Genomic DNA, 26,003 nt, shown 5'->3' with positions numbered 1-26,003 from the left:
TCAGGGAAGTGCAAAGGTAGTTCAAGGCTTAAAGGGATTTATTGCTTTACTGCTGATTTATGACGAGGTGATATAAGATATTAGGCGACAAGTCCGTCCACCCGCTCCGGCTGGAGGGGCGGGAAAGCCGCGGCTCTTCCAGCGGGCTGTGACATCACCGCTCCCACACTCGGGTGCTGCGGGGGAAGGACCGTAAGGCAGGTGCTGGCGTTTCCCAGAACAGGAAAGCCTATTTCCAGAGCCAAAACGATAAGAAACTCAGCTCAAAAGCACTGGTGTAGACATTATTCTTGCTCCCGTAGCTTTACGCTTCTGTTGAGGCGCGATCCTCTCCCGAGCCACGCAAGACCAGTTTACCATGAGGGCATGAGCCAGCCCTCACACAGTAACTAAGTAACTCGGTAACTTTCAGTAAGGAGCGGACTTGAAGTAAGCATACTGTTCGCTACCGGGGCCCACTTCGCATCGCGCGAAGATTTCCCACATATTTAGGTGTCACGTCACGGAATGAATAACACCGGCGCGTTGTGCAGCCCTAAGCAAGGCCAGCCCTGCCTGAGGGGGTGCCGGCTCCATCCCGGACTGCATCACCGCGCACCCAGCGGCGGCAGCTCCATGGCACAGCGCACCGTGCGGCGTCCCTTCTCTCCCTTCTCTCCCTTCCTCCCTCCCTCCCTCCCTCCCTCTCACCTTCCCTCAGCGCTCCCCTCAGGCTCAGCCCCCGCCCCGCGGGCGAGCGCCTCGTGCTCCACTCGCGCGCGCGCACCAATCACAGGCGCCTGGAGGGGCCGCGAGCCGGGTGCGCGCGCCCTCCCCCTCCCTCTCCCTACCCACCCCCGCTCCAAGGGCGGAACCGAGAGCCGGCTCCAGCCAATCAGAGGCAAACGGGCGTGAAGCGTGAGGCGCGAGCGGGCCCGCGTGCAGAGAAGCCGTATAAAAGGGGGGCCGGGCACGAGCGCGGGGCTCACTCGCCGCCGGCGCTGACAGCGGAGGGACGCACGCGAGCTGCCACCCCCGCCTGCCGCCCCAACGGCCACCGCGCCCCCCCCGCGCCGCGCCATGAAAACCAAGTTCTGCAACGGCGACGCCGACCCGTCCCCGCTCGGGCTCCTCCTTGGCCGCGGGTCCGCCGCGGCCGGGCAGCCGCCCTCACCGCTGGCTCACCCCGACCCCGAGGGGAAGGACCCCACCGCGGCGGGCAGAGGCGGTGGCGTCGCGACCCCACCCCTGGCGCTGCCTCCGCCGCTCGAGGAGGAGTCGCCGCCTCTCGACCCCCGGACGCGGCGCCGGGCGTATCTGTGGTGCAAGGAGTTCCTGCCGGGGGCCTGGCGGGGGCTGCGGGAGGAGCAGCTGCGCATCAGCCCCATCAGGTCAGTGCGGAGGGGGAGGTGGCCCGTGCAGGGGGCGGGGACGGGGGCGCGCCGCGGGTCCGAGCCGACCCCGGCGGGGGAGGCAAGAAGGGCTCTGTCTTTAATTTCGTTTTATTCTTTTAAATCCCTCCCGGAGTCGGTGTAGTGGGTGATGGGAGCGGGCTGGCCGCCGCGGGGGGCGGTGCCGGTGCGCTGCCTCGCACCCGGCCCGGAGCGGGTGGTGGTGCGGGGGGGCGGCGGCTGCTGCTGCTGCATCGCGACAGCCCCGTCTCGGCCCCGCGCCGGGGGAGGGGCCCCGCGCCCGGCCGGGAGAGGGATGGAGCCGGCAGAAACCGCTGCACCGCGCCCCGAGCTCCCTGCCGGGGGAAGGGGCCCTGCTGGGCCGGCCCTGGCTGCTCCGCACTGAGAAGTCGTCAGGTAAATGCAGTGTACCGGTGATGTGAGTCATCTTTTACAGCATACAGTAACGAGTGCTTGTGACTCAGCACGTTGGCAGCAGAAGTATGTAAATTGGGAACGTTCTAAAGCCATATGATGTAATGTGTTTGAGATCTTTGCCTTCTTTGCGGAACTAAATCGCATCTTTATTTTACTTTAACTAAACCGATGTTAGTTCAGAGATTGCTCTTTATGCACCACTTGTCTCACATCTTCCAGATTGATCATTCTGCCTGATCAAAGGTGGAGTCAGATAATTTCAAAGGATACTGTTGTCAGTTTACTTTCCCAGTGTTTCTACTTTTGTCCATACACAAAATATGCCCACATTTACCCTAGGTAGCTAAGGGAGCATAAGCAGTTGACAAAGCTCTGATATATAAAAGTATGATTAAAACACATTCTTCTCATTTCTAAATTTATTTTAAAAGCTGTATTGAAAAATTAGAAACTCACTGAGACCCAGTGCAGGTAGTATTTGTTTTTCTAGATCATTTCTCTTCACTTGACATGATCATAAGGAGTTTATGAAGGGAGAGAATTTTTACAAAACCAGTACAGTCCCTAACCAGTAGGCTAGTCTGATATGTCTAGTTTGAGTTGCTTAATTAAGTTTTCATCTGTATTAGTGTGTATTGCTGCCTTTGGTACTTACTTTCTAAAGCCTTACATTTTAGCACAGTTATCTTTGCATTTCTTGGAAACCTCCTATGTGAGACACCACTTCAAAATGGCTTGGTGGTTTCCAGATTTGGCAGAAGAGAAGATGAGCTGAAACTTAAGGATGTATAAAGCCATGTTAATTGGCAGTTAGGTTTTTTTGGCAAAAGTCTTCTCACCACTTTCATTTCTGGAAGATGCTTTATACTGGTTTGCTGATTCTGGTTTATATCAGTGTGCCTTCTCCAACGTGTCCATCAATATTGCAAAATCTTGTTCCTGAACAGCTGTCAGTAAAGTAACTGGTAGCTTTATCTGTATGAGTAAGATGTGCCCTTTTGACCTTTAAACAAGCTGCTGAGTCTACTGACCTTTCAAGAGAACAGTGCCTTTTGTTATGCTCCTGTATGGATTTCCTTGATAACTTTTCCAGGTAACTTCTGAAGTCCTAAGTGTTATAGTGAACTTAAACTACAGTGAAACTTATGTTTAATGGAGTTCAGCATCACTAAGGCACTCCAGTTTGGCTTGTCTGGTATAAAAAAAGAAGAGTTTCTGGGCTTTCACACACTGTATGCAGGCTGAGCATTTGTTTGTCATGTAACTATGCAGATTCTTGAGCTTTAGTCCAATATTTCTTGCAAAATATTTCTCAGTGTGCTTAGTTCTTTTATTTAAGTATTGATGTTTTCACCAAAGTTCATCAGAGGCTTAGAAAAGGTGGCAAATGTTTTTTTCAAAAAAATCTGTCTAGCACAGTTCAGATAAAGCCAGAAGTGTAGTTAGTGTAACTAACCAATGTTGGGATTGCCTCTGAATAGCTGGCTCTGCTGTTCCTTTGATATCCTTTCCATCTGTCTCTTGGTTTTTTTCGAACCTGTTCATCTTCATGGTTCAAAGTTACTTCATATCTTGTCTCTAAACATCCTTTTTTGGATGCCTGCCAAGCCACCTGGTTCTTTTCTGTCTCCTTTCTTAAGCATATTGTGCAGCTGCTGTTTTACTCTGTTCTCTTGAGATTTCTTTTTTTCTCAGTTCTTGACTTTGGATATGTAGGCCAGCCTTTGCCTCCTTCTTGGTAGCCTTTTTCTCCAGAAAGTCTTTTCTGCTTCCCCACTGTGTTGAAAGAGAGCCCGGAAGAATATTTGGAAAAAAAAAAAAAAAAAGCATTGAGAGGAATGTCAGGTTAGGACTGAGAACTGCATTTTAGCCACTACATTTTGGATCTGCTGTGGATTCTTGGAATCTAAGGTCACTGCAAGGTATTATATATTATAGGCAAAATCACTTGCAGAAGGGGAATTTGAAAATCACATCAATGAACATAATGATAATGAAAAGAATGCAGAAAAGCAATGCAGTAAAGAATGTGGGTTGAGTAGATGGGTGTTCTTAAGGAGCTACTAGAACATCAAGAAACTTAAAATCTCGTCAATACAGATACACTCTAGGGAGAGCTGTGCTTCAGTCATTCAGATGATACACAAACATGCTGGTTTTTCCATATAATTACTGTTTAATAACAGTGGTTTTACAGGAAAAAATGACAGCATTTGTTTTGTTTTCCATAGCTTTATCAATCTAGATAGATACTAGATCAGAGGAACTGAGTGTGATTTTAGATTTGATAAATACATGAGCAACTTCTTTTAAATAAAGAGCGGCTTTAATTGTAAATTTCAAAATTGAGAATGTGTCCCTAAGAAAAACAGCAGAAGTAAGACTTTCATCAGCAATGCTGTAGCACAGGTATTCAGGTTAAATCTTCATAGCTGAATTTTGTAGCTGCCAATCCCAGTGATAGCAGCTCTTAATTCAAACTTAGTTTTATATTCACTGCATGGTTTTAAACTTACTCTGCCATCATTTTGCTTGTGCAGCCAAGTATATCTTACAAGACTCCAGCATCACTGAAAATAATATACAGAGGTCTACATAGTTGTTGCATTTTACATAAGTTTGTTCATAGCTTGAGCTGTGTTTGGGATCAATCGATATGGGTGGTGAACTATACATTAAGAAGCATGAAGCTGCCATTGTTTTATCTAAGCCTTGTATTTTATGAGTTATTGGTACTGTTGGAAAACTTTATTGTTAGAGAAGACCAGTTAATCGCACCAAAAGGATGTTTAGTGCACCTCTAATTTGTTGAAAACAAAACGTGTGCTTATCCAAGTCAGCTAATCAATGTATTTCTCTGTCCTCAGAGGTGGCCTCAGCAACATGCTGTTTCAGTGCTCGCTACCTGATACCATTGAGACAGTTGCAGATGAACCACGGAAAGTTCTCCTGCGTTTATATGGTGCAATCCTGCAGATGGTGAGTCCATAGAGTGCTTTGGGTGTGGGAGGGGTTCTGTAGCTTCACTATGTGTTTGGAGATCTCCATTTGTGACACTATGCTTTATCCTTTAGGGAATGTTTCTGTGCTGGGCGGTAGATTGCAAGCTGAAAGCAGTTTTCCTCATGGTTTGTTATTGTCTAGAACTTACACTCCTTTCTACGCAGATCCCGACTGGCGTGTGTTAGCTGACGGCTCATTTGCTGTTTGTTTGAGCACTAACGTTTTGTTTATGGTCTTAAGTTTGGACTGTGGTGTTTCAGAAAAACTTGCTTCTGTAGAGAATGTGGGACTTTGACATAACTAGCTAGATTGCAAGAGACTAAACTGCTTAATTTTAATCTTGGTAGCATTTATGAATCTTGGAGATTAGTTGAAGGTTTTGTCAAGCTTGTACACTGCTCAAGCATTTTATTAGATATCATGGGTAATTGTGTTGCTAGAAAACTTGATAGATAGTTTTAGAACAAAAATGAAGCGTGAACATCAATACTGTACAGTCATCTCATTCCAAAACATGCTTTCCTGAATGTGTGAAATGCCTTATAGCTGGCATAGAAGCTTAACTGGATGTTTTGTCAAACTCTCTTAATGTTACTTTTATTCGGTTAGTAAAATGTAAATAGTATTGAAATTTGTCACACCTTAAGTGAACTGGTTGGCAAATCTGTTTCAAATAGTAACATTTAAAAGCAAGACTATTTTGTAAATGTGGTCTCTTCTAAAGCTGACAGACTGTTACTCTAGGACTGTACAGCAGATCTTCTCTTATTCATCCCTGCTACACACTTGATTATATTGTAAATAAGCAATCATAACGCAAGTGCTTAACCTTATGAAAAATTGCAGCTTCATAACATTACATCTGTATGTTGGCAATTGTCTCTATTTGACTTAAAGGGTCTGGTTTTATTATCCATTACTTTTGTATTTTCCAGTACTCAGTCACTTGCTTTGAACAACTGGTCCAATATCTGCAGAAGATTTTCTGTTCCTGAAATTTCAGCCCATTCTTCCTGCTTCTGCTGTCTTGACTAAGCTTACTATTAAAAGTCTCATTAGATACTGTTGCTTTACTGACTTTGAAATGCTCCTTTATTATAGTGAGTTGTTAACTTTCCTGTGGTAACAAACTTTACCAGAAATATGTAAAATATTCCAGTGGTTTGGAATAGCATGAATTGCTTGGCTACAGCACCATATGTGTGTTGGGAAAGTTAAACAAGAAAAGTGTGTAGAAATTCAGCAATTCAAGCTTAAATAGTCTTTAGTTCTAAAAAGAAACTAAAAGAGTGAAAAAAATGGTGGTATGAAACTTTGTTTTCAAAATGACTCCTAGGATTGATGCTAAGCTGGGGTTCTTTTTAAGAATTAATGGTTTCAATGTAATGCTGAGTTAATATGTAGAAAGCTTGAGTAGGAACATGGGCTGTAAAACTAGTAGTGGTAGAGCTTCTGTTTCCCAAGAGCTGTAAAGAAATATGGCCTTTCCCTAATATTTCAAAGGAAAAATAAAGTAGACCCTAGAATTTGGTTGCCCTCTTCTTCCCTCAGAGTATTTTTTAACTTGCCTCTTCTCTGCCCCTATCCACTGAAGAAATCAAAATAAATTTTTGGGCTCTAAAATCAGAACTAATTTGATTTGAAATTGAAAGTGTGTTCATAACTTTCTAACCTTTCTGCTCTTGGTGTTGAAGGATCTTTTGAGATGTCTAACTTCCTTTATTTCCATAGTGGCAGTGAAATGACTGCTCTTGTTGGTGCAGTTCACTAATGGTTAAGTAAGCAGAGAAAGTCCCAAGGTAAAACTTTGATTGCATTGAGGTTCACAATTTTTGTCAACAAACATTTGTCTCTTCCAGCCCCTTTAGCTTAAATGCAAGTTAAAATATAAGCAAACTGTTTCATTGGGTATTTTGAAAACCTCACGTAGGAGTCCTGTGAGTTTCTGGGTGGCATAAGCAGAATGTTATGACAAGTCTGTTATGTGGGAGTAATTTGATATTTTTAGTAAAGTTGGTTAAGTTTAAAAACCCTGTAGAAATTAAGGGACACTGCTTAAGTAAGTTGAGTTTTGAGACCTTGCGCTAAAATCATAACTTAATTCTCAATTACCTGATTGTAACTGCCACTGGGTATTAGTAGTTACCACTTGTTTGTTTGAGCCTTTGTAGCATGTTTTAACTCTTGTCCATTTTACCTTCTGTTGAAATTGGAGCACAAACCAGTGATATCAGTTCTTTTTATCCCTTTACTGTAAATACTGTGTAACTATAGCAACCTGCACCAAATTGTTGAACATACAGAAGACAAGTTTAAATCCAAACTTTGAATACAAGTGAAAAATAGATCCCTGATTACTAACTTGAGAATGAATGATACTGGCACCATAATTCTTTTGAGCCACCTTTTAAAGGAACCTTTTTTTCAGTTTTGAAAATAGCTCCAGTTTGCTTATTATGACTTTTGGAAGACACAAATGTCAGTACATGAAACTCATCCAATATAAACCATGCCAGCTGGCTAAAGCTGCCACACAGGGAAGGCTTTGTGCCTTCCTCTGTCATAGCTGATACATTTAAGCCAATTTTTTGTGTGCATGACTGTTGTGGGGGGAACTGGGTGGAGATGAACTGTGCTGGCTCGGCCATTATTATGAATGGTCACACTGGCATGGATGTTCATTAATCAAGGACTTCTCTTGAGTATATCCTTGAGCAGAACTTTTTTTTAAGACAAGTAGTGTACTTGTGACAGGTTAAAGTACTAACCACATTAAAACTCCAATGTTTGAGGCACAATGCAGATATGTCCTACCCTGAAAAAAGGGAAACATCTTACTCTGCTTCACTTATTCTTGCTCCAACGTAGTTGCTAAATTTAAAGGGGAGCATTGAAAGTAAAGCTTGTAATGGCAAAATGTCTTTAACTGTTGTTTGTATTAGTGTTAACAACTGAAGCAAAAGGTTATTCAACAATATGCCATTTAACGTCCAAACTTTAAAATTGGATGTCATATGTATATCACTGTAGTGTTTGTATTTAAATTCAGAATAGCATCTTGAAAATGCTAATAGGATTTCAACATAAGGTGGCATCAACAAAAGCTCAAATTAAGGTGAAATTTAAGTTCACCTATCAAAAGGTAACTCAGGGATTGATTCCCATTCTTTTACACATGCCAAAAGAACCTTGAACTCTGATTCACTGGGGCTCTGTTACTGTACAACAGCCAAAACAATCTTGTATACAAATGAGGAAAAACAAACCAGTATACCTAATGTTCCTTTCTGGTCTCAATTTCTATGTGAGCAGATGCAAAATGAGTATAAATGGTTGCCACAGTTCTGTGGTAAATCTTTTTCCATACCTGCCTTGCTGCCTTTTATTTTGTGTAACTAAATAAAATGCAGACTGCTGTGTAACTGTAATTATCAACGTCTTCTGTGGTTGTTGGTGTCCATGTCTGTTTGTAGCATGGAGTAACTACAAATCCCTGGCACTGGCAGACGGCTTGAGAGAAACCAAGCACCTCTTACGGGGATATATTTGTGTTGGGTGGCATTAAGGGTGTTCTGGGGGTAATGTACCACTTTAGTTGTATATGCATGTGTTCTCTGCTGCAGGCTTGCCCATGCGATCGTGCCTAGAGCACTCTGGTTTCCAGGTGACAGACACGATTCACGGTATAGTATGAGATCTCTGAAGTGGAGCATTCTCTACAGCTTTCATTTTCTTTAGTACTGGATTTCATTGTTTAAAAGTAAGCCTTAAGTAGCACCAGCTACTGTCTGTGCATCTGAATGTTTACAGCAATAACAGAATATCAAAAAACTGTCCCTTCCTTTTCTCTGCTCCCTCATAACAGAATGGTAACTTGATATGTAGAGGATTGGAGTTGTGGCTTTGGTAGAGCTTGAATTAGGAATTCTTCACGTGCTAGATTTTTAGGACTTCAGCAAATTAGTATCAGTTCCTAAGGTCTGACAGGCATAAGTGATCAATGGCAGATCCTTAGAAGCAGAAATAGTTATTGCTGAATCTAAAGCTGGTTTTGTTCTATAACCTGAAGTTCAAATTGATGTCTTCCAACAGCTTTTAGAAAAGTTTCCCCAGCGCAGGTCACCTCTAACCTCTGAGGCAGTTCCTTGTAATGTGATTTCTTGAGATTTGAATTCCTAGGGATTTATCTAATTCAAAGTATTGCAGTATTTTGAAATATTGAAAACTAAAGCTGAGTAAGCTCAGAAAAATCAAGTTATATTAGATTGAAATTTGTGAGCAGAGCTCAAAGTGATGTAGGGAAAAAAAAGAGATAAAAGTTCCTTCTCTGTACAGAATTCTCTAGCCAGGCATCATTTGGGGTTTTTGATAAGAGACTTCATCTTTCAGCTACAAGAGAAATAAATTGTCGGTATTAGGAAGATAATGGTTGAACTCAATTTTCTGTATCAAATCGCCGGATGTATAAACACTGTCTGGTCATCTGATTACAGATCAGTGTGCACTGTTTCCCATTCTAGGACCTTTATCTTGTATCCTGCATTAAAATAAATTTACATGATCACAAACTAGGCTCTAAACAACTTCTGTTGAATATAGTTGTCCTCTCTTACTAAAACTGTAGTGAACTTTCTCAGGGCTTTGAGAAGAAATCTTCCCACAATAAAAGAAGCTCTAAGCAAATATTTAAAGAAATCTTGAAGCTGTGGAACATGTGTCCATTTTGAGTTAGTTTCCATGTAGAGAGAGCAATTAAAAAGCTGTAGCAGTTACTCAGTCATTCTCTTTTGCAGGTAATTAAAATCTCCTCATTTCTGGTGAAGTAAATAGCTCCCAGAATTGGACATTAGTTGGAGTGGGCTATTAGAGTTATGGAAAAACTGCAGTTGATTGATTTAGCCAAGTGAGCTAAATAAATTGATCAAATTATGATGTGCTTAATTTTGAACCACTGTTCTCATAGGTGATTGTGGAATCAGGAAACAATCAAATTCTACTACTTTAATCTGTTAAACTCTTAAACTTCTGGTACATAATATTGCATCCTGCTTACTTTGTTCTCCTTGGCCATATATAGTGAAGAATTTCCTAATCCTAGGCTGAGTCCATGGCCACTTGTGAAGACTGATCCTCTCCAAGCTCCCATTCATATTTGCAAGCTATTTATATATTTGTATTTGTTTTCTTCTGGAAACTAATGCTTCATGCTGAGGGAACAGAAAAGAGGGAAGGGATGCTGCAGAAGTCTCCTCTTGTGATGACTCTGCAGTAAAGCCCTAACTGTCCTTTTCTAATGGCACAGTAGATGCCATTAGGCTGTCTCCAACACTAATTTGAGGTGGAGTCTTGGAACTGGCTAGCTCTTTATACAGTATGACTTCTGGAAAGCAGATGCCAGTTCAGGTTCTTAGGAAAATGTGCTTACCTTCTGATTGAACTGAACCATTCTGAGAGCACCATTTATCAGGAAAGACTCCTGAATGGTGAGTAACTTTCTGACTGCTCAAGAAAAATCTGAGAGTGGTATTGATGTAGAACATGCTTGTTCAGAGAAGCCCTCTGTAAATGATTTTAATGCTATTGAGTAGATACACATTTAGCTGTAGTGAATATGTTTGGACTTTATTAATTTCCTTGAAAGTAATATAAAGTAATAGTAGTTTCCATATTGTCTTGTTTTAAACTTACATAGTAGTGTTATGGGAAGTACTTGCTGAAAGACCATCGATTGATGTTAACTATCCTTCTTCTATAGCTTCTGAAATACTGTAACTGCATAGCTTGTGTAAATCATTAGCTTGTTGTATTGTACTTAAGGCAGCTGGTGTTGCTTAACTGTATTCCATTAAGTTCGTATTTCCACCCTTGTTTTGGACACGTTAGAGCTTTGGAACAGAAAGGTATGCACTGGTTCTGTGAATGCAATGTTTGTGTTCAGAAGGTGGAGATGCAGGCTGCCTTTATGGGCCTCTAAAGCTAGTCTGGTTTAAACAGTCAGTGCTGGAATTGCAACATAAATAGCAGCCACAAACTGTCACTAATTCTAAGCAGATATTTGCTTTCTCCTCTCCTTACCTTCAAGCCCTTTAAAGGACAAGGGTTTTAATACATCTTGAATTTTAAATGTGCAGCTCTATTAAAAGCATGTGCCATTGAGGGTTCAGTTGCTGTGGGTATGGTTTAATATTCTGAAATTGCTTTATAATGACTCTTAACAACCCTAGCACAATACATTATGCATGGCACTTGTTAAAGTTTTGCTAGTATACTGTGGTTCCTACTGAGACACCTTTAGCTTACACAGGCAATTCACTCTAAGAAAAATCTTGGATTTGCACAGCCAGTGGTACACTGGACATACAGCCTAGACAGCATGCTCAAACAAGGAAATTCTAGCCACAAAAAAAATTGGCAAATAAGGTAATAAGAAAAAGAAGTGCTTTGCAACCTTCATAACATGCCTCTTCCAATAGTCTAAGGCTTTTATGTAATCTCTGTAATGTGTCTCAAGTGCTTTGGCTGGAAGAATCTCATCCCAGATGTCATGCAGAGGGACTTAATTTTCTCTTAATTAAAAACGTTCCTCTGAGCTTATGGTGCATTTAAATCTTGTTTTGAAAGACTGGGAAACAATAAAAAATGTGTTAAAATCAGGTATTTACAGGAGTGACTTGGTCTCAGTGGCACATCCTTTTGAAAGATTTTGGAGTTGTTGAAAGTGTGGTGGTCAGAGGTCAGATGGATACTAGTGCTGTAGCTGTCAGAGATCTAAGAGAGTGTTGAGACTTCTAGTTAATTGTAGCTGGTACTTCTACTCCCATTGTTCTGGTGGTTGCAGGTTAATAACTTTAAATTTCATCTTCTCATTGTGTTTGCTTTTTCTCATTCATAGAGGTCCTGTAATAAGGGAGAGTCTGTACAGTCTCAGAAGGAAAATGACTTGCAAGTGAGTAATAAAATTTGATTATTTCACAGAATTTTATGGATTATAGGGAAATGTGGTGATCCTGCTTGTTTTAAACCAGTAGTTACTCCACCTGGACTGTGTCTAGAAAATGTAAAAAGTGATGAAGAAAAGAAATTTATTTGCTCACAGAAGCAGCATTATAATGTGAGTGTCTGGACATAGTTTGGAAAGATTTAAGCATCCCACATTATGAAGAAACAGCCCCCCAGTTCTACCCTAAATGGTTTCTTGCCATTTTGAATATTGGTATCAGTACTGCTATTTCTAGTTTTAGACTCTTTCTTCTTAAGTAGATGAACATCAGTTCTCTGCTTTACCTAATCACTAATTTTTTAATAATTTGATGAACTCCTTAGGAAAGTACATGGAGCTGGAGAGAACTTGCTCTTGAACATGAAGTGTCCCTGATTAGCAGTGTGCTTGGATCATCTCTGCTCTGCAAACTTTAAAGTTCTTGCATTTGGAGCCATTTCTTTTCCTGCAGCATAATGTTTAGCTGAGTGTATCTTTTCATAAAGTCATCTGAACAGGATTTGGTAATTTAGTTTTCTACCCTGGCAGTATTTTTTTCAGTAAGGGATAACATTGCAGCATGCTAGCCAGATGCCTTGGTTATGTACTGTTTTCAGCTCTGTAATGATTTTGGCAGTAACTAGGGAAAAGTATATTTTACTCAATTGATAAATGCTGCTTTTCTCCCCTTGTATTTTTGCCTGCTGGGAATGCCATCTGAAACATTTTTTTGTTTGGAGTTTTTTTCTTTCTAGGGGGTTGAAACTGGTTTTAAATTTTTTGTTGTTGAGTGACTGGTTTTGAAGTTTTGTTGACCTTTGTTTAGCTTACTGGAACAGCTTCAGTCAGTTGAACCAAGATTGAACTGAAAAATGTACTGGTTTGATACCTCAGTTTTTTTCAAAGATGAAAAATGGAGATGGCTTGATCTCTCCTCTACCACAATCCTGTAAAAAAAAAAAAACCCTAAAGTTATAAAAGAAAACAAAAGCCCAAGCAAGCCCCACCCTAGTGCCAGAAGCTCGTAGAAGTTTTGCAGTACAGGAAACAAGGTTTTGAACTTCAGAACTTCATTTGTGGTATTTGTTGCTTGAAAATAGTGATTCTCTGCTGATAGGTTGGTTTCTATTAATCTCATAGTGCTGAAAATTCACTGTTGAATCAGTGTTCTCAAGAATTACTGTCAGGATGGATTCATTAATTTTCTTGTGTCTAGGTTATTAGAGGAGATGACATCCTTTAGAGAATAAAATTTTCTGGGTTCACTAGCAAAAGCATTGTAGCATCTGAGCTGCTTGGTGTGTGACAATTGTGTCTAGACATTGGATAGTTTTATGTCAGCTCATAAGGCCTTTTAACAGGAATTATTTATGTTTTACTTTGGTTTTGCTATCATTTGCAGTAATTTTCTTTAGAATATGACTGCTTTGTGTATTTTATAGTGAACTTTTTGTTAAGGCAGGAAAAAAGCAGAAGCTTCAGTTCCAGCTGAAGTGTAGGAAGGCTTTTGTTCTGTCCTTGCCTGTATGGGAGTTGCATCCTGGGAAAGTCTTGTAAAAAATGTGTATAATTGTCAGGTTTGAAATAAAACATTGATTTCTAGGTATTAATTTAAAAACATTAGTGGTCCAATCTTCTCCAGAAATCTAAATACAAGTGCTTATGTATGCATCTCTGAAACTGGTCAAAATTGAGAGAGATCTTAAAATAACAGGTTGTTGTCTTGGCAGCATAAGTATATTGCAAAGTGTTTGAAGGCACTGTGGTACATCATTTCCTTGGTTACAATGCTTGATCCTTTAAAGTCATCAGGTGAACATTAATCTGAAGAGTCAGATAACAGATTTGTTCTGTGTCCATATGTGAAGTATGCTATAGAATTTTTTTTCATGTCCTTTAGTAGTTTTTCCACACCTATCCTGTGTTTGACAGTAGTGTATGGAGTGGAGATGTGGTAAAAGGTCCCTTGGGTATTATGGAGGAGAAGCCTCTGTTCCTGAGATTACATAGATGGTATTGTTCCTTGGACTCTCCTTGGACTTGGTGCTCAGATGACCATTCTGCTTCAGTAGAGGAAGTTCTTCCAGTGCTTGTCACTTCTGATGCATGAAGAGATATCTTAATGAATAACATTTTGTTTTGCTACTTTCTGTTATCCAAGAATAGTGAGTTGGTTTCTCAGTAAGATATGAAAACAAGGAACTGATGCCTTAATGGGAACAGACTTAAAACACCCTGATGTTGTACCAGGTGCAGTCAAAGTCTGTTTGTTAATAATAGAGTAGACATTCAGTAGCTCATAACTAATTTTCTTTTTGGTGCTTGGCATTAGCTTTCAGAACTGAATGGAAGAGTTCAGACCTGTGATGGTGAGGGCATGTGAAATAATTAAAAAAATTTTGGTGTGTTAAAGGATAAAGCATCTGGTGCTTTGAGGAACTGAGATGAGAAAATGGTGGAGAACATAGATGCAATACATTCATTCATATGCAAATTGTCTTAAGTCTCAGTGCTTCAGAACACAGTTACACGAGTCTTTACTACACTTCAATATGAAATGCTAGAATTTCTTGAAGATCTCAGAACAAGGTGTGGGGCAATAATAAAAATAATTTATCAACAGTACTGCCCGGAGTGTACTCAAGAGCGGAACTTGTATAGAGTTATATACCATCTGATATTGTGCTGACTGCAATAATGCAAAAGAATCTGTGGTCAGAAATACCTGAGAGCTTTCTTAATTTTATGCTTTTAAGTGTTGTGTGTCTGACTTTGAGATGAGCTGCTCAAAAGCAGGCAGAGGCTTGGCGGATCTTTAGGATTGGAGTAGAGCTGGATTCTGGTTAACATAATTGCTAAAGGTAGAGATTTATAATGTGACCTCTGTGTTTACTTACAGATAATCTTACCTATCCAGAAAGTTACACGTCAGTGATTTTTAACTGGTTTTTTGAGACTAAATAGTTCGTATTTCTATTAATTTTTAAGCATTCATATTAAAAAGCTGTCTGCTTGTCATTGTTATGAACCAAGTTTATTGATATAAGAAAGCCATAGAGAAGTTCCTGAAACTTGAGGTATCTTTTGTGGTAGAAAAGGAAAAACATTTAAAAAAAAAAAGGAATACTTAAAACGTGCTTAATGGAAGGAAATCTTAAGTCATTCTTCTAAATGAAAAGTTGTTTTGTTCAGTTGTTCACTTAATTCACTTGTGTAGCTAAAATGTCCTTCTGAGGGGCAGTGTTCTGAAGAGTGTTAAAATAGCTGATATTGGATAATATTTGTAGTTCCTCTGTTGTGTTTCAGTGAGATGAACTCCTCCAGGAAATGAATTTGTGGAGTTCCCAAAGGTTAGAGAGGAGAGGGTGTTTTGGTTTTTGCAGTTTTCCTTTGACCTGGCCCACCAACAGTACCTGTTAAGTAATACATATTTTCCTCCCCAGCTTTAAACTTGAAAGCAAAATACTTGTATTGCTCCTAAGCAGACTAAAAGTTATTAGTCAAGAAACTTTGTCAAGAAACTTTGTTTAGTAAAATGGTGAGTCTTTTCAAAGCTAGCCCTGAAATTTCTCACTTGGTAACAGTTTAGCTATTGTGCACACCCAGGTTAATTTCTGTGGAAGCACCAACTAATGCTGTAATTTTTTTGGTAGGGGGCAGAAGCCATGGTTCTGGAAAGTGTTATGTTTGCCATTCTTGCAGAGAGAGCACTTGGCCCAAAGCTGTATGGAATCTTCCCACAAGGGCGACTGGAGGAATTCATTCCCGTAAGTCCTGGTCATAATTAGTTAGTGGGCTGCTGGAAGCTGTTTTAATTGATCATGACAGGAAGGTCTCTGGTCTGCCCAGAAAAGCAGGGATGGGGGAATGGAATACTTGGCTGCCTGTAGTAATTGCTGGCTGTAATTTGATACAGTTAGAGTGGGTGTTAGAGAGTCCCACTGTAGCTCTTGCCAGGGGGAGACATCTAAAAACTCTCCAGCTCTAGCAGGAGCTAATAAATGAAGATAAAAAGCCTGTTAGATACCAAACATAGCATGGGAAGCTGTGGAGTAACACTTCCCTTTAACAGCAACAAGAGCAGATGCTTTTGATGTTCTTAAATATTTATACTTTATCTGCTTTGAAGATATTCTTAGTGTGAGATGTGATACTCCCCAGGTCTTGAATCTAGAAGTGAATTGATTAAGTTGTGAGTAGGGCTGGCTGACAGCTTTTCCAAAGGCAGTAACTATGTAAATTCATCTGTGAGCAAAAAAGGGTATTGCTTGAGTATTATGCTAGTATTTCACACTATGCTGCATAGAGCCTAATTGGTAGTGTTTGTAATTAATCACGCTTCTTAATTAATCAATTAACTGTATTTTAAGAACACTGTATTTTGTTACAGAGCAGAAAACTAAGCACTGAAGAACTAAGCTTACCTGACATATCTGCTGAAATAGCTGAGAAGATGGCTAGATTTCATGGCATGAAAATGCCATTTAATAAGGAACCTAAGTGGCTTTTTGGAACAATGGAAAAGTAAGTTATGCAATACTTTATGGGGAAAAAAGGTGACCTGTTGTAATTTTGATAAGCAGATCATTCTTCCTGAGTGCCTGAGAACACAAGCTTTCTCTGTACCCAGAAACTATCACATGAAGGACTTCAGTTACCTTGAACAACAGTATTGTTTTCTTCAGTAACTCTTCTAAACTTCCTTGATTTTTGGTTTAAATGGTATCATAGTATGGGAAGAATAATATACTTGTTGTTATAAATCCTGTATTATTGTCTCTTCTTTTTTAACAGGTATCTAAATCAAGTGCTGAGAATTAAATTTACCAGAGAATCCCAAACCAGAAAACTGAACAAACTTCTCAGTTACAATCTCCCCCAGGAAATGAAAAATCTAAGGTAGGCTTATTTTGTCTGCCACTATCTTCTAATCTCCACAGTTTCTGGATGGATTTTTCTGTATACTTGTTCAGACATGTTATACAGTATAATACTTCATTTTACTTTGCAAGCTGATGATTGTTTTTGGTTCTGTGACCAGCCTGAGTCTCATAAAAATACAAAATCTATGATGAAATTGCTGATCTGACTTACTGATCAGTGAAGTCAAACTTAATTGTGCTGATGTTTTGCTCCTAATTAAGAAAATAGGGTGTTTCTGGGAGGGAATAGTGTTTTCAGATTCTTTCAACAAAATTACTTGGAAGTGGAACTGAACTTCAGTGGTTCATTACTTAAAAGATGCTCTGTTGATTTTTTTCTAGAGCTATGCTTGAAGCTACTTCTTCACCAGTTGTATTTTGCCACAATGATTGTCAAGAGGGTAAGCTTCTAATATTTCAATATTGCTCAGTGATGTACTGTTGAGCCTTTTCTGGTTACTTGTTTGCTTTCTGAGAGGTAGCCATGTTGTGGAGGTACTGCTCTGAAGTGGCAGCTGCCTGTGCACTCTGGTGTGCTACAGTACCAAAGCAAAGTGTTGGCTTCTGCAACCCCTCAGGCTTTTTCAGAGAACTCTGGTGTCATGACTGGGTTAGGCCAAGAATTTACTCGAACTCTGATAGTACAGGTCAGTTGATGATGGGAGCCTTACATGTTTTCTCTTTAGACCATACCTTGCTTTGCTGCAATATACATGATCAGGGTAGGATATACTTCAGTAATTTTAAAAGAAAGATGCTGAAAAAGTGCAGTGAGTGGTGAAAATGGAGAGTAGGGTAGTTTGACTTGGCAGTTTTTAACTTGTACTGGTAAGAAACACTAGGAAAACCTTATCCACCTTTTTTTAGTGTTCTCTGGGAGTTATGGAAGAAATAACAATTTTCCTGAGCCAGTTACTAAAAAGATGAGGAAGGAAGCAAGGCTTTGAAGGTGTGTTGGGTATGCTGTGTTTGTGTGCCCTGTTACCTGAACAGTGGGTTAGCTGGGCTGAGTTGGAAGGATGCTCTACTGGGACTGTGTGCAGGGCTGTTTTGTTGTCAGGGGTCCCAGCCTTGTCAGCTAAGGCTGAGGAACTACCCTGAAGGACAGACACATAGGGACAGGCAGCACAAGGAGTAAAGGCCACTAACCTGAGGTGTCAGTAGTGGTAGAGTTTGAAGTCTCTCTGCTGATGTGGCATGGTGCACTACTGGAGGAGTCAGAGCATAATAGGGCTGGGGCAGGCTGGAGAGCCTAAAATTCCAAGGATTTGGAGGGGGTGTGTGAAATACTGTGCTGCTTTTTCTATTGGTGCAAGAGTGTGGCATGGAGAACAGATGTACCTGCAGAGAGGGCTCACACTATTTCAGAACTTGATATTGCTCTACATTTGTTTACTAACTGGTACTTGATAGAGGCAGACTTGACGTCTTTTAGATGAATTATAGTGACTATGTGAATTGAAAGACATAAGCAATTGCCTAAACTTCCTGTATAGGTACTGGTTGTGCCACATACTAGAACAGCAGAGTGAGACTGTGACTTTCAGGCTGCTGAAAAGCAATTTCTGTCCCAAGTGTTGTATGATCAATGATAGTGCTATGCAGATATGAGAGATGCTGTGAAACTTAGAGATCTCAGTCTGTGGAAATAATGCAGCATGGACTGCTAAGGCTGACAGGGCCACCTGAGCCCAGCTGCAAGGTAAACTGTGGAAACAGGATCCTTGGGAGAATAAACCTGCCTCTCCCTGTACAGAAAAAACTTCCTTGCTTTCAGCGTTACAAGGTTTATCACATATCTCAACTTCTAGAGAGCTGGTGAACAGCCAGTGCAATTTGGCTTTTCCTGTTGTCCTGGTTTAACTAAAACCAGCTGGCAACTGAGCCACTCAGTCTTTCCAGTGAGATTGGGAAGAGAATTGGAAAGGTAAAAGTGAGAACTCGTGGGCTGAGATAAAGGCAGTTAATTAGAGAAAGCAAAAGCTGCTCACACAAGCAAAGTAAACAAAGAAATTAATTCACTGCTACCCACGGGCAGGCAGTGTTCAGCCATCCCCAGGAGAGCAGGGCCCCATCACACACAACAGTGGCATGGGAAGACAAACACCATCACTCCAAACATCCCTTCTTACTCCTTCCTCCCACTCTATATAGTGAGCATGATATCATAGTATGGAATATTCCTTTGGTCAGCTGGAGTCAGCTGTTCAGCTGTGTCTCCTCACAACTCCTTCTGCACCCCCAGTCTGTTTTTGGGATGGGGTGTGAAGCGGAGAAGACCTTGACTCTCCAGGAGCACTGCTCAGCAGTAACAAAAACATCCCTGTGTTATCAACACCACAAATCCAAACATAGCCTGGTGCCAGCTACTATGAAGAAAGGTAACTACCCCTGCCAAGACCAGCACACCTATAATTCTTCTGTGCAGATATAAGGGATAACTGGGATTAGCTGAACAACATTCCTTGAGATACACAGTATTACTTTTCTCTGGTTTTCCTGCATTATTAAATATGCAGTATTATCTTAACTTTCAGGTAATATCTTACTTCTGGAAGGCAGAGAGAGTTCAGAAAACCAAAAGCTGATGCTCATTGACTTTGAATACAGCAGCTATAATTACCGGTAAACACTTCATTTTCTCTTCAGCATGGAACTGTTCCTTTCTGCATGCTACAGGGAGGCCAAGTGCTGCACTACTGATTGCTTGTATATTCTAGCAAATTGTGTTCTGCTCTGTTAGTTGTGGTTACCAAATATAACTAATCAAAACAGCTCTGGTTCTGATGCTGTTGCGTTTAGGCACACAGCAGAGGCAAAGTTGTTGGGGCTCCTTCGTTGTTCAGACTAGAGGGCTTGTTTATGCACAAATGGCTTCTTGCTTGCATGGCAAAATTTTTCTAGTGGGAAGCTGAGGAGAAGGGTAGATTTTATGTGCATATGTATGTAGGGCAGCTTTGCTTTTGTGTTTTTTCCTTCTGTCCTTTCTAATGGCTTTTTCATCTATGGAGATGAGAATACAAGTTTTTTCACTACATGGTTATGCAACATGCTTTTTTTTTCTTCTCTCAACCATCTAGTTAAGTGTTTTTAACAATGATCTAAGTGTGTATAGTCCTAGGATGAAACATTATCATAGCTGGAACATAATGAAACAGTGAATTCCAATAATATAAAAGTGGAATATGTTGAAAACTGTGAATATTATCTCTTTGCCTGCAATAATGCCAGTGTTAGAGATGTCTGACTTCATGCTGAGATGTAGTGCATACTCAAGTATTTTTACTGTCTCCATTGGTATAAAGTTGGGTAGCAAAGTCTAGTATTTTCATGTAGCTGGTTTCATTCTTAACTGCCCCTCTTTACTAATTGTTTTTAATAACTTGCAAAAAGCTGTCTTCTGGTTATCAATTCTCTACCTCCAGCAAAACTGCAGTAAGTTCTGAGTAGCCCAGTGCTTTAAAACTTGATTTTGGGTTTGCTTAAAAAAACCCCCAGATTGCTAGTTTGCAAATACCGAGGTACTTTGTCTTTATTTCTTTTCAGAGGATTTGACATTGGAAATCACTTCTGTGAATGGATGTATGATTACTCGTATGAGAAGTACCCATTCTTCAAAGCCAGTGTTCCTAAATATCCTTCAAAGAAACAACAGGTAGACACAAAAGACATCATTAAATGCCAATATCCACAGTCTTCACATCTTAACTCTTTTTCAGTTCTTTTGGACTTACTGTGTCTCAAGATCTTTCCTCTATGACTTCCTGAAGTGTAATACTTCCTCTAATCCTGACCACCTTTGCTTTAAAAATCATAGGAACTTCATAGCTATTCAGGATAGACTATTTACTATGTGCTGTGTAGCCATCCACTGCAAAAAGTCCAGTAGTTGTAAACCGCAACTGTGAAATTAGTTGGCAATAGCACTATGCTGCCTGTCCTAATATTATGGCTTTTCTTAAACCAGACTTTCAAGCAATTGTTGGAAGCACCATTAATCTTAAAGCTAAGTCCAACACTGTTTGTGTTTGGAAAAATAAATGCCAACTTACTAGAAAGTGTGCCTAGGTCTGAAAGAAGCAAATATATCTTGAGATGAAAAGTTGTAACTCAGTTGTTTACTTGCCTTCCAGCTTCATTTCCTTTCCAGTTACCTGTCTGCATTCCAAGATGGCTTTGAAAATCTGAGCAATGAAGAGAAGTCCAAACTAGAAGAAGAAGTGTTGGTAGAAGTTAACAGGTAACTTTCCTTGTACAACTGTATCTTCAGACTTCACTGTGGTACCTGTACTTGTATATATTTCACTGGGTGGAGGAACTTGAGCCAAGAGAGATTGAAAGCTATTTATATGTAGCAAAGAACAATCTGTCCACTGTGGTGTTAGATATGTGATATGCACTAATAGTGGAGTAAACAGAATACTTCTTCATGGGGAAGCTAATGGAATTATTTTTATGGTATCATAGTTGAAGAAAAACGTGGACATCCCCAAACTAGGGAATACTATTCTAAGAGGACGTTGAAATAAGGTGTTGTGACTTAGCTGGTATTTAGTTCAATAACATAGCCTTGTAATTTCAGGTTTGCCCTTGCATCACACTTCTTCTGGGGTCTGTGGTCTATTATACAAGCAAAGATCTCATCCATTGAGTTTGGGTACCTGGTAAGTTTTTTAATTGTAGTTTTACACAACTGAAAATGAATAATCTAAATAACCTGTGGTACATTATTGAAAAGGCAATAAAATGGCCTCTTACAGTAACTAGTATCTTCTAAGTGGAGTAAAGCTTTTAAAAATCCATTTGTTACTAGTTTGTGCTCTTTCCTTAAGAATGTAAAGAACATCTAAGACTGTAAAAACTTCAGGAATTGTTCCCATTGTTATGCAGAGAGTGTATAGCCTTGTGTCAGGCCTTGCAGTGCAGCATTATTCTGCAGTAAGACATCCCAAGCAAGAGAGAGGCCAACATGCAGTGAGAATTTTGAACTGAGTACTCGAAGTGCACACATTGTCCCATGGTGATGTTCAGTGTGCAGCAGTATCTGTGCCAGGTAGCAGCTTGTACTTGAGAAACTGATCAGTCTGGCTCTTGGTCTGTGCTTGGTGTACTGGAAAGTGATAGGACTGGCAGGTACATGGAGTATCTTGCAGGAAATATTGCAGGAGCCAGCCTTTTCAGTGAAGTCCTGGCCTTTTTTAGTACCTTTTTTTTAATGACATTTTGGCAGCAGCTATTGTGTTAAGAGTTTAAACAAAACTGGAGGAAATTCTAAGAGGCCAGAACACCTCTGGAGAGATTATCCTTCTGAATAGAGCTAATTAGTGTGTTGAGATGATGGATTAGGAAAGTAACACAGTTAATACTTTCATTATGTTTCCCCATCCCAAAAAAGAAAACAGCTGTTTACTGTATTGAGTACTGAATGTCCTTTATTTCTCCAGGAATATGCGTTATCCAGATTTGATGCCTACTTTGATCAGAAGAGAAAGCTGAAGGTGTGAATGTGGGGGGAGTGGCCTGTTGGTTACTGTATGAAGAGGGCAGCTGGACAGAACTTTCACTGTGCTTAGGCTACTGTATCTCTAATGAAGGTGTCACTGAATTCCAGTTCCTGGGAATGCAGGTGTACAGTACTGAGGACTACAAAAATTACTTGTTTACAGTTCCGTAAATAGTTGGAATGAGACTGGGAGGCAAAAGTAAAATACAACCATGCAATATCTTTAAATCTTTTCAATGTAGAAGCTATTTTGTATCATGGGAGAAGCTTACAATTAAGTGTCAATACCACATGCATCAGAGCAAACTTACTGTGAGTACATTTTTGGGAGGTGTTGGCATTCTGGTTTGTGTTGTAAGCGGAACAGTTGTAAAAGCTGATTCATTGTAGGCACTCCCTCTTAAGGAGAAGGAAAAGCAAAGGAGACAACTGCTAAACTGTGAAGTAGGCTTAAAAACTTACTGTGAGTTTAGGTTCACCCTGCCCCAAGAACACTATTTTCAAAGCTGCTGATATCTTACACCACTTTAACCAGAAGTAACTCAACACATTGAAGCAGTGTGCTTTAAAGTGTTAGTGGCACACACGAATGTTTCTCTTAGGCTGGTGTGCCTGGGAAGTGAAGTACAAATGAACTTTGAACTGGATGTTCTGAAGGAGTTTTTGAACTGTTCGTTTCATGTTGTTCAAGAACATGCTTTAGCCCAGCCTGGTTGTTCTCTTAAAATGCTGTGTCCTGCACAGGGGGTTCTGTGGGCTGGCAGCACTGGGAAGAGTGCCTTGAATTGCTCTAGAAGCTCCCCAGATAACTGGATTGGCATTGACAGTACTGGTAGTTGAGGCCTGTCTCTCTTCTTGTGTTGCCACAGTATATGGCTGTAATAAATAGTAGAGCCAAAGACTGTGGAGAACACTTCAGGAAATTGCTGTTCTGCCTATCCAGTTCTTATGTGGCTTGAGAGGTGCCTTTCTTGCACCTTCAATTCTCATCATGTTCCAGGAATCCAGTAAAGTGGAGCATCTTGTGGGGAACAATAACATGTATATTGAAACTTGAGTATAATCTGTGTACATGCCATCTAAAGATTTCTTTTGATTTTTGGGAGCTTGTTTATTTTGAATGTTACTTGTTTGTGCTTTCTAACACACTGTATTATAAACAAACTTCTAAGTTTACCCTTTTTGACTTGTATAGCGAATATTGTTCGAAGCGGCTGAAAAAATGTGCAGCATTTCATGTACTGTATAGCAGAACTTGTAAAAGCTGTCATGTTACTCTCTTGTACAGAGAATCATTTTCCATACATTCAGTTATTAATACTTTATAATAAATATAAAGCACTTAAAAACACTGTTGTTGATATTCTTGAGTCTGTTACAGCTGCAGGATAAAATAGATGCTGTTTCTGGCCTTAATCTCTGTTGGATCCTTGCAAAGGCAGACTGAGGTATATCCCAGAGCACTGAGCCTGTATATTCTACTTCAATGTGTCTTCAGCATTTATTGTATAATTGAATTCTAATAGAAAGAAAGGTGTTTAAAGCAAGTGATGAAAAGCAGACTGAACATCAGTTTCTAAGGCTACAGCTTTAGAGGTGGGAAAAGTTCTAGTTAAAGCACTTCACTGTATCTGCCCTGTTGACTGCCCTCAAAGCAAAGGTAAAAGGTACCAGCACACACTGAATTTCACCACAAACACTTCATGTGTTCCAGTATGCACAGCCAGGTAATTTCTCTAGGCTGCCTGAAGGCTTCATTTACAGTACTGTTGCACACAGCAAACCCAGTGGAAATGGCAGTATGGGGAAAGGGGTGGGAACACACAGTTCAGAATGAGACTTTGCAGATAGTTGAAAATATTATTGATATGTAATAGGTGTCTGGATTCTTGGGAAGTATTCCAAGGGTAAATTCAAGTTCTTGAGAAACCACCCATGGAGCCTGACTCATCACTTCATTTCATGCTTTTCAGAACCAAATAGGGAAGAGGATTCAGTCACAGTAGTGCTAACTGTAATAAAAGGTGTGATTGGAGGTGATCCCCTTTCAGGGAGTTGAGGTGCCTCTTAAATTCAGAGAGGAAACTCAAGTTCCCTGGTGAGATGCTTCGGGTAAGTCCCAGAACTGCAGCTGTACACCAGCACTTCTACTGTGATCTCTCAGGGTGAGGAAAGACCCTGAAGGGAAGCAAAGCATGCTCCAGCTTATGTCTTTTGTAATGTGAATTGGTTTTTAAAAGGTGTGAGATGCCCCTAAGTGTTGTGTGGTACACTTAGTGGGGACATAGGTAAGTCAACACTCCTGAGCAGAGACAATGCTTAGTCACTTCCTGGTATTTTTTTTTAGTCTTGCTTATTGATGGCAAGTTCCTTCTGTTTTCTTGGAGAACCTGGAGTAGAAAAAGGAACTGGAGTAAAACCTTTTCTTACTCATAGTCACTGAATGTTAAAGCTGATTTATAGGCTGATAAAGGAGCAATTTAAATGTGCTGGCACTTCATAAGATTTAGTGTAAAGGTAGTTAAGTATTTCTTAGTTCTTTAACCTCAAAATGGTTATGGTCAAGCTGATTTGCTTTTCAGAAAGGCAGTTTAAAAACTACTGATTGATCTTCCTTTCAGTTGATTTGTAAAAACAATTTGTGCTTGAGCTCCTTCTTGAAACTGCTGGGGTTTATTTCCACTTTGTGAATTCTTGTCTCTGGACCTGCTATTAACTGGTGAAAATGTGACTTTTGGTGTAAGAGTTAAAAGAACAAAACTTTTTACTTCTAAATGAAACTATTGCTTGTCTAGCCAGACAGCTCATCTCAGCCACCACTTTGAGGTGATTCAGTGGATAATTGGTCCAGTTTGGTGTGTACCCCCACTGCTCCTACAACCACTTACTGTAAGATAAAATACAAATGTTCAAAGTGGCTCACTACCTCTCCTTAAGGATCTTCCTTGCACAGTCTTAGGGCCTTCTCTTTTAACTGGAAAAATAGGTGTTTCTGGGCTGAATTGGATGCAATCAATTAGTAAATTAAACATCTTTGACAGTGGTGATGCTACTAAATAGAATGACACTATTTTTGGAGTTGCTGTTCTGTACAGAATCGATTAGGGAAGAAGTTTATTTCCAGCCCTTCCTCAGGGAACACACTTTGCAAGGAGAAACTGGCAAAAAGCAACAGCAGCTTTTGCTCTCTGTGACTGGGCCTTTCCACCAAATGCAAAGGTATTTCCTGTAGTGGGAAGAAGCTGAGATTTACCAGTATTTTGACCTCTTCCTGTTTGAGAACTGTTGTGTTTTCACTGCTAGGCTTCTTCACTGATGTGTCAGAAGAACCCTTATTGGAAAATCCCTGTTTCCCCAGCACTGAAGATACTTCTGGGAAAATTTCACCAGGGTTGTTTGGCACTTTTCTTTACTGCAGCTTGGAAGAGTGATAAGTGCTCTGAAAAACCTGGAAATGTTACTGTGCTAATCAACACCCTTTCTCTGTGACTCTGAAAAGTACTATTATCAATAAGAATTTCTGCTTTTTCCTGCATATTGACTTGGCTGAGGTTGCACTGCAGCTTAAATGGAATCAGCTGGGTTTCACTCCTCTGGGTGGATGTAATTATTTCTCCTCGGTGATTATGGCTGTGGAAGCCCCTCAAGGGCACTGGGGCTTGCAGCTGTGGTGTTCAGGGACCTAATATGTCCTGCAATTTTATTAGACATGTTGATGGGGAAGGCAGGAACCTGGCTTAATTCTGCAAGTCTCTAGGATTTGGAACTGAAGAATGAGTCTTCTGATT

General features: G+C 40.4%; 1 protein-coding gene across 4 annotated transcripts; it reads left to right on the top strand.

Moving 5' to 3' along the window:
* Positions 1–1,059: 1,059 nt before the first annotated feature.
* CHKA (choline kinase alpha) lies at positions 1,060–22,382 on the top strand (the record flags this gene model as incomplete). 4 transcript variants are annotated; one of them, XM_082284526.1, is made up of 12 exons in its annotated part: positions 1,060–1,370; positions 4,676–4,787; positions 11,704–11,757; positions 15,444–15,557; positions 16,181–16,314; positions 16,585–16,689; positions 17,055–17,113; positions 19,250–19,337; positions 20,259–20,367; positions 20,846–20,952; positions 21,295–21,376; positions 22,157–22,382. In XM_082284526.1, the coding sequence occupies 12 exons, from the start codon at positions 1,060–1,062 to the stop codon at positions 22,214–22,216; spliced, it is 1,335 nt and encodes a 444-aa protein (XP_082140652.1). In that variant the 3' UTR covers positions 22,217–22,382. The 4 variants fall into 4 exon arrangements, with proteins under 4 accessions (XP_082140652.1, XP_082140654.1, XP_082140653.1 ...); XM_082284528.1 differs by lacking the exon at positions 11,704–11,757 and having other exon boundaries at positions 4,676–4,784; XM_082284527.1 differs by lacking the exon at positions 11,704–11,757.
* Between the last annotated feature and the right edge of the window lie 3,621 nt (positions 22,383–26,003).

This window comes from Coloeus monedula (assembly GCF_965178545.1).
Source record: "Coloeus monedula genome assembly, chromosome: 6".
NCBI classification, from domain to species: Eukaryota; Metazoa; Chordata; class Aves; order Passeriformes; family Corvidae; genus Coloeus; species Coloeus monedula.
This window is presented reverse-complemented; position numbering and strand designations above follow the sequence as displayed.